The 18,414-nt window shown below is 48.2% G+C and overlaps 1 protein-coding gene across 5 annotated transcripts in view; it reads right to left on the bottom strand.

The window, feature by feature from the left end:
- Positions 1–83: 83 nt before the first annotated feature.
- The window catches only part of DENND1A (DENN domain containing 1A), a 177,557-nt gene continuing 159,226 nt past the window's right edge, over positions 84–18,414 (bottom strand). For 2 of the 5 annotated variants that reach the window (XM_062011585.1, XM_062011586.1), the window contains 3 exons: positions 13,360–13,448; positions 3,852–4,107; positions 84–3,010 (listed from right to left, as the gene is read on the bottom strand). In XM_062011585.1, coding sequence (XP_061867569.1) covers positions 1,700–3,010; positions 3,852–4,107; positions 13,360–13,448 — 1,656 coding nt within the window. In that variant the 3' untranslated portion in view covers positions 84–1,699. Of the gene's footprint in view, positions 3,011–3,851; positions 4,108–6,814; positions 6,889–13,359; positions 13,449–17,918; positions 17,979–18,414 lie in introns of those variants that run through there. The other 3 variants (XM_062011582.1, XM_062011584.1, XM_062011587.1) reach the window with 3 other exon arrangements.

Genomic DNA, 18,414 nt, shown 5'->3' with positions numbered 1-18,414 from the left:
ACTGCAGTCCCAGCCGGGCTCCAGCCACAGCCCTCACACCTGACCCGTGCAAAAGAAAAGGGAGCTGCTCTCGTAGGCTTTACATATTTTACTATGCAATACTAAAACCATCTGTCTTCCAACACAAAAAGAAAATACAAACCCAACAGAATGGCTTGTCAGAGGAACAGGGCTTTACAGAACTCTACTATTAACGTCATCCTGGGCTCTTGCGCAACCTGGCGCCGGGTTGGACAGCGAGTACCTGTGTATTGCACAGAGGCAGCGACAGCCATTTCATTTCATCCACTGGAGTAAGAAACTTCCAAGGTTATATGAATAAAATACATTGGAAATCAGATAAAGCTTTACAAGAATCCCCCACGAGTCCAAAACAGATTCCTTTATCAAAGGCTTAATGGTGATGTGTTACCTCTCCTAGAGCAACGTGTTTACATCAGATTGTGCCCAAACACCAAACCAAACAGGAAAAGCACCACTGAAGGAAAACCAAAAGGCTCACTGCAGAGACAGCGGGTTCCTAAGGGATGCTGAGAGGGGGATGCAACCTGCTGAGAATCCTCTTGCCACAGAAAAGTGTCTCAGGGCAAACGTACCCCTGAACCTTCACATCGGCCTCCTGTGCTCCGTGACCTCGCCGTCAGGCCGGGCCCAGCGCAGCACAGACGGCCTCAGCAGGTCAGGGGCTGAGCCCCACGGAGCCCTGGCTGGGAGCCTCAGCCCCACAGAGAGCCTGGGGTGAGGGGCTGAGCCCCACAGGCCCAGGGAGAGTCCCAGGGGCTGAGGCTGGAGGTGCCTCCCTCCCTCCCTGCCCCTGGGCACCCGCAGGTCCTGGCTCTGGCTCCTGTTCTGGCACCTTTCACACTCCCCTTTTTATACCCCCATGTTTTTTTCCCCTCTTTTCTGTTTGTTTGTGATAATCAAGGAAGATATTGTTACATCCCACTCATCTACTGCCATTTACAGCATTTATACACAGTATTCACACACACAGCTGTAAGAGCCAGGATCCTCTCCATGGCCTCGATTTTCTGATGTGTTTAACAAAACCAAACAAAGAAACAAAAATCAAAACAAAAAGAAACTCAATTGCTGGTGTTTCCAGTTTCCCAACAGAGCTGCAGGACCAAAGCCTGAGCAACTGCTCTGTGCTGCAACAGTGAACGTGACAGTTCTGCTGGCACTGCTCAGTGTCCTGGGGGAGGGAAAGCAAAGACCTGCAACAAAAGCTCACCCCATAGTAGAACCTAAATGAACAGCAAGACAGGACCAGCTCAGAGCCTCGTGGGTTCACTCCATGCAGCTCACGAGTTGAGCTTTGCTGCTCTTTACCTGTGAAAGCAAAACGTGAAGGCTCTGTACCACCAGCCGCGCTCCTGCTGGCTAAGGAAGGAGCTGCTGTATCAGGGTAGTGTCTGGAAAGCTCTGTGACCCAACCCAGACCTCAAACCCAGCTCCCTTCAAGCTTTGGTCAGTGCAGAGTCCCGGGGGCTCAGTGTGGGGATGAGGAAGGGGTTGCAGGGACCAGCACAGCGTGTGGGGGCTCTGAACTCTGGGCAAAAAGCACTCGTGTGTGACGCAGCACGGTGATGGTCCTGCAGCTATCCTGGCTCAGCCTTCTAGAAAACAAATGCCTGGGTTTATGCTGGCTCAAAAAAACCAACCCCCGTGTCAGTTCCATCCAAAGGCACCGGGAGCGTCACTCAAAGGTCTCCCAGCGCTTCCGGAGCTGCTCGACCTTCCCCGGGGTGGGTGACACCTCCTGCTTTGTCTTTTTTAACAAATCTTCAAATGGATCTTTTGTCTCCTCGCATTTTGAAGACAGTAACACTGACTCTAAGCCCTTAGCTGGCCTGGAAGGGAGCAGAGGGGCTTCATTAGACAGGAGAGCTAGCGCTTGTTTGGGATCTACCTTTGAGCCGGGCTGGCCCACCTGTAACGTTCTGGGTTTTGAAGGACCACTTAAACACACGGGCTGCAGAGAGCTTGCTGGGGAAGGGCAGTGGCTCTGCAGCAGCAAGGAGCCAGCTGCTGGCACAGCTGGAGCCTGGCTAAACAAGTTTGGCATGGATAGGGTTGAAATGTTTGGCTGAGGTCTTTGTGGCGGATAGAAACTGGAATTAGGCGCTATGAAGCTGGAGCTGTAAGCGTGACCTAGAGAGGGGGTGAAAGAGCCCCTCGGGGGTCTGACTAGAGACACTGAAAGGGCTCCTGGCATGGTCTGTGTAAATGGATTAGGAGATGGCTGTAGAAAAGCTGGTGGGGCTGGGGAAGAGAAACCAAGTGGCTGGACAAATGGTGCAGCTGGAGGAGGCACAAAGTCACTTGCCACCGAGACAAAGCTAGCTGGAGAAGGTGGAGTGGCCGAGCTTTGCAGGCTGTGGGGGCCTTGCTGGGGGCCACTGCTTTGCCAGCTGCCTGTTTTTAGCGGATCCAGGAGGTTGAGAAGGTAGTCACCCTCGTTACCTGTGTTATCTGTCTTCACTTTGACAGGCTGGAGCATCTCAGCTGTGCTGGCAGCACTGGACAAAAGCTGAGATGGATGAGAGGAAGGCTGGATTTCAGGGTCGAAGGACACGCTGCCAACTCCAAAGGGCTCCGGGATAAGCTCTGAAACCAAATGGCTCCGTGCTGTGGCCTGGGCAGCGAGAGCGTCTGTTGGCCCAGCCGGAGTCTGCTGCTTGGAAGCCCTGGGTGCTGGTGGCGGCGGCACTATTCCCAGCTCAGGAGTCTTCCTTCCCTGTGGCCTAGGAATGGTGATGTTCCCTTGGATGGCAGGGTTTGACTCATCCTTTTCTGCAGGAGCCAGGATGCTGTCCCTGCTGCGGGGTCTCCTCGCGCCGGGCGCTTTGTTGCCCAGGCCGGGCAGCGGCCGCTCCGGGGAGCTCTGGGAATACTTGGTGGGAATGGCCATGTCATCGTGGCCCATGCTCCACAGCTTGCTGTAAGGGTGAGACAGCTTCATGGCTGGCACCATCCTGTTCCTCTCAGACACACCCAGATCCATTCTCTGCAAGGAAACATGAAGAAAACTCAACATTTCGTGACCTCCTCACGACACGGGTGTACAGTGAAGGCTGCTGAGCTGTGAGCAGAACAGCATCTGTCCTCAGACAACAGCACAGCCTGCAAGGACAGACAGGAGACCTGAGGCAGGACTCTGCAGTTCTAACTCCAGCTCTGCCTCTAATGAGTTGCTCAGCTGGGACACACTGTGGCAGCTGTGGGTGACCTGCAGGTGAGGTACAGGAGCTGAGAAGCCGTCCCTGCTGGCTGGGAGCAGCTACAGAAACTTTATGTGACATTTTCTATAAATACATCAATATCTCCATACAAACACTAAGTTAACTTATGGTAAAGCAGAAGTGGCATTATTTTCTTTCATGTCACGTGAAGACCTCAAAGTCTGCTCTAGTTTGGCTCTGAGCTGCATATGTTCAGTGAAATCCTTCATAAAGAGTCTCTCTTCTACAAGATTATTCCAGTGGTGCCTGGAACAAAATGGCCAAATTAAAAGAAGGCAATTTAAAACCCATGCAGTTTGGAGGGGACCTGAAAACCCCCAGGTATCCATTCGTGCTCACTGCTGAGCACCAGCTGCAAAGAGAACTCTGTGGCAGCCACCAGACGAAACGTGTTCTGAGGAGCAGGGCAAGTGTTTCCTCCTTCAGAAGTAAAGGCTGTGGTTTTGGTGGAAAAAGCCCAACAAGTGAGTCCCATTCCAGTAATTGCTTAATTAAAAAATGAACAAATGGCTGGAAAACAGATGCATTTATCCAGTAGTATGAAAAATGCTCCTCAGAGCAGCCCCGGCTCTGCCACCCCCCGGGCACAGGATACGCCGTCCTAACCTGGTAGTCAAACGTGCATCGCTGCTCCCCCTCCTCTTTGGGTGTCCGCAGGTCTTCCAGGCTCTTGGCTTGGCTGAGGGGCTGAGGTTGTGCTTCTACTTCTAAGTTGGGGAAGATGTCCTCCAGGAGGTTGATTTCTGTGGCCTTGCTTGAGAGCAGAGGGCTCGGAGGCAGAGGCTCCTTCGACCGCTCTGGACTGATGGCCTCTTCCCCATCAGCACTGTCGGATTCTTTCAGGGCTCGGTAGGGCTGAGGCCTGGGGGGACACAAACCAAATCAGGTTAAAAACGCTGGTCTTTGTCATTGATGTTTTTTAAACAAGTGTTTCCTAAGGGGCTGGATGGCTCCACAGGCAGCTGATGGCTGGCACAGTGCCCCTCGGGCTGCCGTGTGAACGGAGGGTGTGGGAGCCAAGGGACCACACGGAGGACGTGGCACTCGAGGGGTGTTCAGAGAGGAAAAAGCCGTTAAGTGGGAAGCACCTGGGGAAAGCTGCAGTCCCTCCCTTCCAGCCAGGCTTTGGGGGGCCCAGGAGCTCGCCAGCTCTGCCCATTCCAGCACAGGGCCCCGCTCAGCTCAGAGCAGCGGCTGAGCCGGCTCCCAGCTCCCGCTTCCCACCAGCTCAGCACGGAGCGTAGCTCAGTGTTTTCCTGCAATAATTGGGAACACTGTGCAGAGTCCCAATGATTACAGTGGTGTCATCTTATCAGGAAACAACACAATCCATTATGGAGACACCTCTTTTACATTGCAGCCAAGGCTGGGTTCGTGGGATGCTTCTCTTGCACATACCTCAGCAAAAGTGAGCCCTGGCAGATTTGCATATTGGTTCTGTGCACAGAGAACAGCAGCTTAATGCACAGCCAATTAACAACAAGAAGTGCCACACATATCTGTGTGATTGGCATTTGACTGGCAGCCAGCTTTGCTGTGGCATTTAAACACAGCTTCAATTAAAAGAAAATATTTGTGAGACCTGCAAAAACCAGATGTAAAGGCAGAACCCTCCCCCTCTGCATTTTATCCTGTTACATCTGTATCATGCACCTTGATGAACAGCCCCTCTCCCTTCATTCACCAACACACACAGCAGGCACCCAGCTCACAGACAAGGGTGTAATAATGCAAGGACAAGACAGGCAGCTGATGGTACGTGTCCTAAGGAAGGGGGTGATCTTGCAAATCTTGGTTGAATCTTTAGTCTCTCACACAGTAACTCATCTGTTAAGCACAAGATGACACTGTACAAACCCCTGAGGAATACTCTGCTTTCAAACCATGTCAGTGGCCTGGCCTCCTCTGCCCCAAACCCAAGAGCGTGGGACCGTTTTCCTGGCCCTTTGCTACTGACTGTGTCTGTGTCCCTGTGCCCAGCTGCCCACAGTCACCTCTCTCCCTGGGACAACACTTTACAAATTCAGAAGTTGGATGCAAGTGACACAGTGAGTGAAGCAAATCATCTGCAGCTGCCTCAGGCCACGGTGTCCTCCCATCCCTGAGGCCCTCTGCACCCTGACTCCCCAGGGTCACTGAGGACGTGGCACCTGACAGCACAGAAAGCCTGGGATCAAGCGAGGGAGGCTCAAAGAGATGAGAACTGCAGTGAAATAAGGCTCAGAGGGCAACCCAAACAGCACAGCCAGCACTGCACGATGAAGGATGGGAGAAGGTCTGGACAGGAACACAAGCAGCACATTGGAACAAAGGGCAAGGCGAGGGGTCACATCCCACAGAGCTGCGGCCGCCGTCACACCGTAAGCTGTGCATTGCTGTGTGGTGTTTCATGCAGGAGGGAGCTTGTGCATGCTGCCAAATACCAAACCAAACAAGCAGGAGAAATGCTGAGCATTCAGTGAGTGCCACACAGAAAGTGCAGGAGCATTTCCAGATCCCAGGCACAGGCACCCTGACCAACGCACAGCCGCTGTCTGCAGGCAGAATTAGCTCAACGAGAGAGTAAAGGATAGACCATTCAAAAGGAGCAGAGAAGAAAAAGTTTTCAGAGAAGCCAGAGACAGGATCCTCTTCCTGCTGAAACTCATCATCAGAAGAGTCCTCAGAGAGGAAGACCGTATAGTGTCGCATGGGCTTTACGAGGCTGAGGGAGACAGGGAGAGAAAAGGAAGTTACCAAGTTGTCACATTCAAAGCTCCAGAGAAAAACCAGGAGACCTGGAGGCTCTGACCCCTTTCTGGACGTGGCCAGAGCTCTGTGGCTGGGTGTTGAGCTCCACAGTTCAAGCAGAAAATCCGACTCAGGTAACACACCTCAGGTGTCCAGGGCCTGCAGCCGCAGCCCACGGCAACAGCAGCCACACAAAGCCACCTTTCCCCCACCACCTGGGGCATCCTCCTGGGCCTCACAAATATATCTTTGCTCCTCAGATTCTCTGAGCTCTGGCTACAAGCAAGCAAATACTAAATCTGATATCCAGAGCAGATGTGGGGGTAACAGTTCCTCCTCATACCTGGTCTTGTGGTCTGAAATTGCTTCACACTAGCATAAAAGCCAAACTCAATCAGGTCCATCACGTGGGTGTCCATCCTGTAAACATCCTAGAGCAATGCAAATGTGTCCCATCATTACATCACAGTCCCTTACACTGTAGGTGAGACAAGGACATGCTGAAATCAGAACAGGAGCAGAAGTCTGGGCAGAAAGAGAAAGGACTTGTGCTGCCTTTATGGTACAGACATCCTGCCAAACTACCTCCAGCAGCACTGGAGTTCATGATCAGCCTTTAGTTCTTCTCTCTCTATCACTAAATAACTATAGAATAATGTTATAAAAACCAGTCTCAAAGGTTAGGTTGGGAAAAGAGAAGCTGGACACTGCACCCACCAGCTCGAGCTGCCACAGTGAACAAATGTTCATTTGCTATCAGGCCAGAGCTGATCCATGAAGAGTTTGCAGCCTGGTGGCAGTGGCTGTGGCTGATGTTACATCAGGCTGTGGCACTCCAGTTAAAGCTGTTGCATGGCTGCTCTTTTCCTCTCTTCTGCTCTAACAGGCATCCAGGGCAAATGAGCTGGTGCCACTGCATTAGGAACAAAACTTGCTGCAGTATTTGTCTCACACTCCCCACCCCTTGTTTTTCTTAAGAAACTGGCCATTATCCAAACATTTCACCCCCATTAGCAAACAGCTCCACTTGAAACCAATTACAAACCAAAGGTTCTTTAAAAATAGTTCTTTTTGGAACTTAGATGCAAGTCTGTTATTGCCTTGGGACAGTAAATTCCCATTTAACATGACTCCAGAAAATCTGAAGCTACTTCCAGACATGGAGAGCAATCCTGACTTCCCTGCACACTCCTCTGGCTGAGACACTGCATGTCTGGTAACTGCATGGAACACGTGCACTGGTGCAGCTGCCCTTGAAGCACTGCCTCAGATACCTTTTGTTTGCCTTCAGACTACACCAGACTCAAATGCCTTGTGTTTGTGTGCACATATCAAAGTGGGAGCAGGCTGTGAAGGAACGGGGTAGGATCTTGTTGGCTACACCATCACCTGCACTTCAGTGCAGCTCAGTGCAAATAAGATGAGATACAGAGCAAGCTCAAATGCACTGGTGTTGCTGGTGTTGCATTGACTCCTTCAATGAAAGGGGGATCTCATAATTAGAAAAAAGCAAGCTCTGAGGTTTCACTGCTGGTGTGCTCTGTGCCAGGCTGTGCTCTGGGATCAGGGATGAACCGTCTCAAATTGCCCAAGTTTGAATTTTTTATCAGCTTGAGGCAGCAGCATCCAAAAAAAGTGCCTCTTCCCTCATTAACCCAATTCGGCATCTCTCCTGCAGTCTGCCACCCACCACTTGCTAGGATTTCATACACAAAGAGCTGTCTCTGCAAAGGCAGGTCACAGCAAGCCCGGCTACAAGGCAGCGCTGCCACCGTCTGAGGGGGAAAAAAGGATGTGTCCGTCACAGCTCCAACCCTCATCATCTCCACATGACTGCACCAGCTCCTGCCTACCTAATCTCTTAGCTGAGTTACCATGCAGATGACTTGCTGATCTCTTTCTAATGTTTAGTTTAACATGTCTTCGGTTAGCACCAGCATATGACAGTACTGACAGCCGTGGCTGTTCCTTTTTAAATCTCATGTCAGCAGCGCGGCGCAGGAAAGCCGGGGATGCGCTCCATGGCTCCGCCACTGCCAGAGCATGGGCTGCTGCTTAATGAGGAAGATCTGCATCTCAGGAGCTTTTTTCATGTGTCAGGATGCATGGACAAATCAGCAGCACATCACACTGGCCAAAAATGAAATGCTGACAAATGTAGATATTTCAAATTTAATTGACACCTAAATGTACTTGAGATAGAAAAAATACACAGAGAGAGAGAGAGAGAGAGAGAGAGAGAGAGGGGGAATGGGAGTGCAGGGGACAGGGCTTAATAAGGAGAATTCTGTAATGATTTTTAAAGATATTTTGGTTATGAGGAAACCAAATGTGTGCATTTTATGAACTGTGTTGCTTTTTCCTGATGGCTGAGATGACGGTACAAAGGGGGAGTCTGGACTCGTTGTCATTTTTCTCCTAAGAAGGGCTCCCCAAATTTAAGGGAGGGTTTTTTTCAAATCAATAATTATTTTAACAAACCCAAATAGCTACAGAGCAGCTCCAGGGAACTCAGAATTTGTCTCTCTTAGTAAAGTGAAGAGATTGAGGGATTTGGATGCATGAGCTTTTCCTTGCCAGTATGAAATAGGAGACCTGGGACTGAGGGGATCACCCAGTAACTATTCAATCTGAACAAAGAACAGGCCCTATCACTGGGATTCCTCCCTGCATTTGCTGAACACTCAGCACACCCCAGTGTGAGCTAACCAAAATACTAAACCATCTATTTGATTTTCCAAGTGTCACTTTGTGACTGATCACAGGAGCAAATATCCCCAGCCCAACAAACAGCAGCACAGCGGGTACTGACAATTAAAACAACCACAGAATTACGAGCACAAGTCCTGTTACTCAGCACTGAGGATCTAGTCACCCCTTTCCCCTGCAGCTCCCATATCCACATCCCTTTCCAAAGGCAAGCTGAGTGCACTCTGTGGGTTTGCTCCAAAGCAGAGAGCACAACACAGTGGGAAGGTGGGGGAGCAGGGAGGCGTGAGGCTCCCAAAGGGCAGCCCTGCCTGCCTGGTGCTGTGGCTCTTGTTTGGCAAGGCCTGAAACAAACCCACCGCTCTCTGTATGTTTCTTTCCCATTTGCTATCCCTTTGCTAGGCCTCTGTGTTCTTGGTATCACCCTCATTGCATCTGCTTCCCTCCACAACAGTTCTACCGAGGCAGAGGAACCAAAGAACAGGCAGCGAGTCTCTCCCACTGTAGCCCACAGGATTCTCCCTGACTGAGCCATCCCTGTGCATACAGCTACCTGCTGCCTGCATTCTCTTCCTAAGTAGGGATCCTTTCTTTCAGTGATGCCATGGAAAACCTTTACCATACACAAACTGTGTGGCAGAGCTCCGAGGGCCTGGTTGCAACTGGAGTTTCTGTGCCTGGGTCATTCAGCACAGCCCTCACGCTGCCTTCATCCCAAATCCAGCACAGTGACCCACCTCTGCACTGCAGCCCATTCTCATTCATAGGATGGAAGGCAAAGCCATTATAGCTTCTCTGCCAAGTCCTACCCGACTTCTGGAAAGCCATAATGAACTGCTGCAGCACTGACAGGGGTTTAGCCAGCCCAAGAGCCTTTTGACATGATGTTAATTGTGAGCCTGACCCTCTGATTTCCTATTTTAATTTCCTCCTGCTCTGCATGCCCTGGCAGCCAGCGAGTTGGTACTTAGGGAAGACAGATCCTGCAGCACTCTGCAAGCCTGTTCTACATTTAATAGGAAATCTCGCTGTGGTGTAAAAGAGAGCTCTGAAAAAACTGCCTATCTGTGAAAAATGCAACATCTTCTTCCTGTGAACAACTAATTTGTGTTTAAGAAGGCATGTCCCATGTGCCTGGGATGGCCCCAGGTGGTAATCCAGCACTGTCTGAGCTCCCATCTACCAATTCTTCCTGCTAAAAGCTAAACTAAAAAGATGTTTAAAAAATTCCACATTCTAGATTTAATGACACATTTTAAAGAATCGTAAACCTTGAATTATTAAGAGAATTGTAATAAACCTCCTTCCATTGCAACAGAGAAAATCCTCACTGGACATTCTGAGGGGTGAAACAACAGTTCTGCCACCAGGTCTCCTAGATATGAGGGTTTAACAACAGACATTAGCAAAGAGCACCCAAGATTCAAGACACTGCTCCCACCCTCCTGTGTTTGAACTGCAGACTGATTAGAAAACCATCACATATACCTACAAAACCAGGGTTTTCCTTTCATTAATTCATGGAACCAAAGACACAAGCTTCCTAATATGCTAAGAAATGCACTAATAAGTGTAACAGCCAGGAGGATGCCGACACGGCGGTTCAGCCTCTCGGGGGTGACGTGCAACATTCCCAGTGGAAATGAGGCTGCCCTGAGCAGGGAGTTCACTGGGTGCCAGCTTTGGGCAGTGCCACACTGCCCTGGGGATCCTGCCTTGGGATGATGCAAAAGTCACAGTCTGAGCTGATGAGTCAGATCTGCTGGGAAAGGCCTCTCAAGCCCTGGTGTGGTCATTCCAGATCAAAAAGTCAGTGTTAAGTTTTAAACACAGAAAGAAACTTCCCATAGAACAGGAGCTCCTGCCCACAATCACATCCCACACGAGGACCTGGAAAAAGCACCTGGCCAGTAGTTAGTTCTGGAACAACTGCAATGAAGCTAATAAATGTTTTGGTACAGTTGGGTTTACTGCAGGGACCCTCTCAGTGCTGCTCCTCTGGTCTGCATCAAGGATACTGCAATGCTGTCAAGTAACATGATCTAAAACAGACATTGTGGTGTTTGCATTTGTTCAAGTGTCACCCAGGAGAGAGAAAACTTCTTCTCAACTTCTTTGATTAAAGCACCTTACAGGAGATGTAGTTGAGTGCAATATTCTACAATTAGCTAGTTGAAAGTAGTTATGCCAAAGCTTGTTTTGCCACCTGAAGCTGATGATGGGAAAGAATGCAAACCATCAGATCCTGCTGTGATGCTGCATGTGAACTGCTGAAACTGAGCTGTGAAACATCAGGAAGAGACCACAACTGGTACCACAGAGCAAGTGTCTGTGGTATTAGCAACATCACCTGGGTTTCTTCCACATTTAAAAGACAGAGAAATCTATCAGCAAAATGTTCATGAAGAAAAATGAGGCAGTCTGCAGTCACAAGGCATCTCCAGTGCTTTTCATGCATTGCTGTCCATTGCTTTCACCAAAACGCTTTTGCAGTTTACTCTGTGAAAGCACCTGAACGGTACAGACTCACTAAAATAAACAGCCACAAACTAAACCCAACTGAAATAACAGCTGTAGTTCAACAGATTATTGGCATCGATATAAGCTTTCTGGTTATCACTCATATGTACATTTACTCTGTTCTGACACTGAGCTGAGAGCCCTGGCGAGCAGTGAGCCACACCGCGATGGATGTCAAACGCCCAATCCTTCACCTGAGCCGCCCCTCGTGCTTAGGTGGCCTCAGTGATCCCTCCCCTCCTGCGGGAGCCATGTGGAATACTAGGGACCCCCTTTCCCCGCCAGCGTGGGCGCAGGGGGCAGGGCAGCGGCCGCACGGCCTCGGCAGGACCTGCCGGGAGCTCCACGAGAGGGCAGCCGAGCCCCACGGCAGCGCACCACGAACCCCGGCACCGACAGAGACCCTCCTGCAGCCACCCAGCCATCCTACCATCTCCCCATCCAGCCTACCATCTACCCATCCTACCATCTCCCCAGCCTACAGCTGCTGTGTGGAAACTATCCACACATTTCACTTTGGGGGGCTGGAGGGGGCCCAACCTCCAGCTCTTTTCCCCTCGTGAGTGGTGCCAGGGAACTGGTACATGTGGGGAACGGTGTGGTTAAAGAAACCATTTGTCTTTTCATGGGATTTAGTATCTTCAGGTACAAGAAATATCCTGTAATCCCAGGCATCAGCTGAAGCACTTTGCTGACTGACAATAAAGCCTCCACATGCTGGCTGTAAACCAGTAATGTGAAGTGATACATGCAACGACTTTGTGCTCCTGGTAGAGATGAAGTACAAGGAAACCTGCAACAGTTGAAATCAGTGCAACCATCCTGCAGCCCCTGACTCTTTTACTTGTAGTCTGGGAGCAGTCCCAGTGTGACTTTCCATGCTGAGGCTGCACTGCCACAATGGACACCTGGACAATGCTGCTGTTTGCTGCTGAAGGACAGCACCAAAGGTGCTTCCCGGGAGGGAATGCCACTTTAATCTTGCCACATGACCTGGAAAATGCATCCCAGCTCTCTTGCTTGCTGTTCTTACCTCACAGCTCAGTGGTTTCCTCTGGAGAGCCAAGCAAGCCTGTCCCCACTCTAGCTGTACTTTTCACAAGACCTTCCAAGACAAAATGTCCCAAGCAAAATACACAGAACCTGAACTCCAAATTCTGAACTAAGGGGAGACAAACTGCTCACTGGGACCTGTAAGAAGTGCAGCTGGTGTCAGCCTGTCTCTGCATCCAATCACAACTTGGTGCTGTTGAATCTTTTGTACTTCTGAGAAGTAGCTACACTCACAACCCAAATAATCTGAAATCCAAAACGCTTACTGACACAGCCTACAGATGTGTGTCACACACAGTGGTGGTGGTTGGGCTCTGGTGTTAAGGTTCAATATTCCCATTCTCTTTTGAGGTTCTCACTTGATGGCCTGTTGTTAACTGTGGCAACACATCAAGAGTATCAGCAACACTACACAGAACTGTCTTCTTTGCAGTAAGTTCTTTAATACCTGACATTTGTGAAACTGTCTGAAAACTGTCTCCCAGGTACCAGAATGTACGGACAGGAGAGAGGCTGGAAACCAACACATTTTATACAGGAGCAGCAGGCTGCAGCAGTACCACTTGGAACCTCACCACTGCTTAATTCATGGCCAAATCTAAAAACATAATAAATTTGCTAGCAAGGCAGTCAAGCTCTGCAAGCCTTCACCACACAGGTCCTTACAGACCTCTGCTAACAGGACTCCTAACAGGCAAAAGACACAACCCTTCTTGCCATCACTATAAACCAAACAATTCTGTGTCTTCCAGGTACAGCCTGGCCAGAACACTGCAGGGATGTGACTAACAATTCCATTTAAAGCACAGTTCCAAACAAAGCGACAGAGACATCAACCAACCTCCAAAACCTGAGAGCTCCCACTGAACAGCCTGAGTAAATCACATCTAACTTGGCAAACCAGGACTTGCCAATAAGCAAACCCAGCCTCTTGCTTTTTCACACTTTCTCTAACACGTTCCAAAAATTAAACCCCACATTTTCTGTTTGTATAAATTACTTTGAGCTGTAGTAATTTTTAGCTTCTCCTGTGGCTAGTTCCAGTTCTGAACACAGAGCTCGTTGATGCAACTCCAGAGAAGTGGAGCAGCAAAGTACTCACTGTTCTGGACTAGAAACTGACGTCCTTCGTCCTTCCACACCGATATTGCTCTTGGGTCTCTTGACAACATGAGGTCTCGGTGGGCGAACCTGTTACACACACACAGACATTCCATCAAATACCTCAGGCAGACACAAATAACAAAACATACACAACCACCATAATCTTACAGGTACCTTCTGTTCAGAATGGCTTTTACATGTTTCACTGTGTAACATTAGGGCTGTATGTAAATGTCCAAACGAGTACAACGTGTGAATATAAACTCCAGGGACACACAACTTAAGGACAAAAAACTCCACAAGTTTTTGAATAGCAACTGAAATACATATCCCTGTCACTGGCTGTTAGCAAAGCCATGGATATTTGTTCCACTGTCCTGTTTGGTACAGGCTGAATGTCACATTCCCTAAATGTGAGCTTCCCCTTGCAGTCAGTTGACAGAGTAAAACTGGAACCCGCCGTGTGAGGCTGCACGTCGGGCTTGTTTCCACTCGTGGAAAGTGGAGTTCAGCTCTGACACCACGATCCTTTTGTCCTCTTGTTTATAGGAACTCAGCGTCTCAGCTGAAGACTTTGGTGCACGGGAGCACTGAAGGATTTGTACTTAGAATAAATATCTTAACGTGAAAAATAGAGCTGGCTCTTCATTAGGAATGAGTTTCCTTTCAGCAGCTGAGCAGAAGCCCTTCCCAGACATGGTAGCACCATCACCCCTAATGTTACGTTACTTTATCTTTTGTTGTCTGTAATAAATCCCAAGCTTTTATGTGAAGATGATGTTGCTGCCAATACAACCACCACCTTCCAGTGCTCAGAAATCAGGCTTAATTTACTTTAATTAATCCAACAAGGAAACAAGCTCCACTTCAAGGACAGGAATAAGCACTCGTGATCACGATATAGGCAAAGTTTGTGCATGTGCCCAGCTCTACCAGTGAGCAATCCTGTTGGTGAACTATCCCTTTGAGTCAAAGGTGGGAAAGAACATTTGCAGTATCAGGGCCAGGCTGTACAAACAACCTTTCCATGTTTTGTTAAGACAGCCCTCACCTCACCTGAAACAGAGTGTGATTTGTGGGCTGAGCTGAATGCTGGTCTCAACACAAACCCCCAAAGCCCTCAAATAAAGTTACAAATACAACTCAACTTGTGACCTGCTGGAGCTTGTGCTCCCTTAATGGCCACAAGATAAAGGAAGCTGTTAAAGGCCTACTAACCTCAGGGCTGCTTGGATAACTAGTGCATTTGTTTGCAATCATCAGGCAGATGCAGATTTTCCCCTTCCTCAGCAAATTTTTGGGGGAGGTTTGTTTTTTTCTTTATAGAACTGGGGGGAGGGTGGGACTGGGCTTTATAGTTTTTAGCCCAGGGACATTAGCCTCAAACTTTCTTGCCAGGATAAAGGCGCCGACTCGTGAGTGGTGTTTCTGCACTACACAACAGTATGCAGAAGGCAGCAGCAGCATTATTGGACTGAATTTTCATTTCAAAGGAAATGGCACACAGCAGATATGATGAAGAAATCCAGAGATGTATTGCCACTGTTTCTTAGGAGAAAGGGCTTATAAAAAGGTCAGATGCTAAGGTCCTGAAGATCAGTCCCCTCACAACACTGCTCCTCTCTACAATAAAGATGGCTTAAGAATGTGAATTTATGGCAGGAATGGAAGGATTAAGTTTGTGGCAACTTCAACTGAACTTGCAACGTGGTGAAACATGGGGAAAAGAACAACAGAGCTAATTAGACGAGCTGAGCTGTCAGAGTGCGGCTGAATGGCTCGGTGCCAACAAACAAAAGGAATGGGCTGGCAATCAGCAGGATCGATGAAGAATACTGCTTCATTAGGGTTGATAAAACAGAGGGAGAGAGAGCAAGAGAGAGCAAGTGTGTGCAAGAGAGGGGGGAGAGAAGCAAGAGGAACCAGGGGGAGAAAAGAGTGAGAAGGGGAAAGAGAAAAAAGAGAGGAAGAAAGAAACCTGTTTAATTAAATCTGAGCTGGAAGATGATGTGTAAAGCTGGCTTGTCATCATGCTGGGAACACTTTCACCTTTTGGGTGGTACCCTGGGGGAGTGACGGTGATGAGAGTTTTGGATGGCTCTGGGGGGCCACGAGACTAGTAAAGTGCAGGGTGACATACTAAGTAGGATTTGGAGCATTGTTCATGGGAGACTGCAGGGAAAAGCCAGGGATCAAGCCAATTCCTTGCTGGATTTTGAGCCTTATGTAGCCAAACAGGCAAAGTTAAATGCTTATCAAATGCAAAATATGAAAGATATCCAATTACTTGTATGCACAGCCAAAAGAATAAAAGCAAACATCCAGAAGGGTTAGATGTGCTTACTACTGGCCCCATCAACTTTGTGCACCATTATTGGAGTTTAACTTTTTCTAATGGAATGAAATTTCCAAACAGCTACTCTGAATCCAAATGGATCTCTATTAATTATAAGCAACAACCCTCTCTCTTCCTTAATACAACTCATTTCCAAAACAGCAGAATGTAAATAACATATCTGCTTCCTTAACCTTTCTTTGGTCTGTGTTTTTGTAGTTACCAGCAATGACTCACACTGCAAGGACCAGAGCCCACAGATTGCTCCTCGCAACAGACACATCCTAAGTATTTCTCAGGAATTCTGCTATTACATACACTTGACAGGAAGAGCAGAGGGACCTGGTCTCCTCTTTCCATGCTTGCTGTAAAAGGCCAAGAGAAATTACTTGTGATACCCACCTCTGTAATACATGCCAAGACGAAGAGAGGGGAAAAGCAGCCTGCACAAATTATTATTTACGCATATAAAAATGTGTTTCAACTATTAAAAGGCAAATAACAGTTCTGAACAACAACACATTTATGTATATTTAGTACAAGCATATTTTTGGGAATGATTATAATAATTTACATTTATCTTGAATTTCCTCTTGATGAATGAAGCATTTCTGTTCCACTTACTGACACAGCCAGATGAATGCAACAGGAGCTTTTATTATTACATTGCCAACCTTTTTATCAATCACGTTGGGAGCAAAGACAGTTGACACAAACACATTATAGTGAGGACTATTAATGCACTACAGCTGGGAGATTAAACAGCCTTAGCAAGACTTTGATGTAATAAATTACTCAATCTGAACAATACTGTTCAGCAGTTTTTGTACAGAGGAGTTGCAGGTGCCCTCAAACACCTGCCAAACACAAACCGAGAGGGCTGTGGAGCACTGGGGGAACCCCCCAGCACCATGGAAGGTTTGTTCCTCGGGTAACATATTTGGGAGGGTCTCCCACATCAATTACATTTAAGAGAACACACAAAAGTATAGTCAGTGCTACCTTTTAAATACAGAAAACAGAAATCTTCAGAGCAGGAATCCACAAAAATGCCTCTGTTAAGCTAAACACCCAGAGTTAAAGAGAGGGAGGAAAAGAAACACATGCTATTGAAATGTAACACAGGAGCATGCACCAAAGACCAAAAGTGAACACACACCCAAGTGCACTTGTTAACCAGTTGCCTGCTCATTCCAGACGTATTTTTAACAAGTTTTAGCAAGATTAGATTTGAAAACTTGCATCTCTCTCTATGCACATACATGGATGTACAAGGAAGCAAGGAGTATCTGTCTTGTGGGGGAATTATATTCACAGAGCCAAAGTCCTGAAAAGAAATACGTATCTTGGAGGCTGTTGCAAGACACAACCCCTTTGTAAACACATCCTGCCTTCCTGTGCTACTAACAACCAAACACTAAAAGGATGACTGGTGCAGACCCAGCAGAGTCTCCAGCTTTAAAGCCATCTGGCACAGTTACTACAGAACAATTGCCCTACGGTTAGCGTTCTGAATGAAAAACTACTGAGCCAGGGCATCCCTGCCTAAGACAGTACAGGTATTGCATTGAGAGCAATTTCTGTGCAGTTCTTCTCTGGAAGAGCCACTTCCTCTGGCCAACCTGCTGTGCCTACATTTTTTATCCTGTGTAATTGCACAGAGTCCCAGCTTGCATTTTAAAGGAACATAAAGTACATCTGTACATCATCCATAATGTAGCACTAAGGTTCTACCGCCCCAACACAGACTTTGCTTTCTTCATGTGCTTTCACTCCTCTTTCCATGCAGAAAAATCAAGCGTCCCAAACTAATTTAGACACAGTTTGCAGAGAACAAATACTTTCTCATCAGACTTCTGCTTCCTTTCGTACTTGAGTTTAGTGCAAGTCTTCAAAAGCTCACTGGCTAAAAACTTCTGCCAGCCTAGCAAGACTTTTTGTTTAAGAAACCACCGCAAAAGTACAAACAAACGTTGCAAGAGCAGCATCAGTTACCTGCAGAACTGACTGAAAGCTGCAGGGCTCGCCAGAGAAAAGCAGAACAAATGCAGGTCCCAGGGCTGTGCCGTGGCAGAGAAGAAGGGAGTTTAGGAGCAGAATTCACACATGGCTTGTTTGCAAAGTTTCACAATCCAAACTACCGAGGTTTAGTAAATGCTACCGAGAGCGAACTTCAGGCAGTGTTAAGCTGTGGCAGTGACACAGAGCTCCCAGCTACTCACGGGCCTGGATGAGCGCTGGATCTTGGGAGGCGGAGGCCGAGGCGGACGGAGTCTTTGCTGCTGCATCAAAGTGGAAACTAAATTAAAGTCACCTACATGAAAACATCTCTGATGGTGGCAAAAGCAGCGTGAGTGGATGACAACACATGATTTCCCTGAACTTCATACTCACCTCACAAAACCAATCTAGTTACCTTTTTAACAGTGACAAACGCAACGGCCTGAGGAGTGCCACGGCAGGAAAGGCATCTGCACGTGGGGGCTTAACCTGGCTGATCCTGAACCAGAGCCAGCACCAGCAGCACTCCAGACACATCATCCAAAACTCACTGAGACAACAGAGGCACTCAAGGTGGATTCTCAGACCTCTAGGTCCAAGGGCTCCAGACAACACTTATGGAATTGAAAGAATCCCACAAAGCAGGACATTCAAAAAACCCTTCACCAAAGTCTGACGAGTGGTGTTGGTGCTTGTGAGGAAAAGGCCTCAAACCAA

Source organism: Colius striatus, chromosome 19, assembly GCF_028858725.1.
Source record: "Colius striatus isolate bColStr4 chromosome 19, bColStr4.1.hap1, whole genome shotgun sequence".
NCBI lineage: Eukaryota > Metazoa > Chordata > Aves > Coliiformes > Coliidae > Colius > Colius striatus.
Note: the sequence above shows the minus strand (reverse complement) of the source record. Positions and strands in the feature narration are given on the sequence as shown.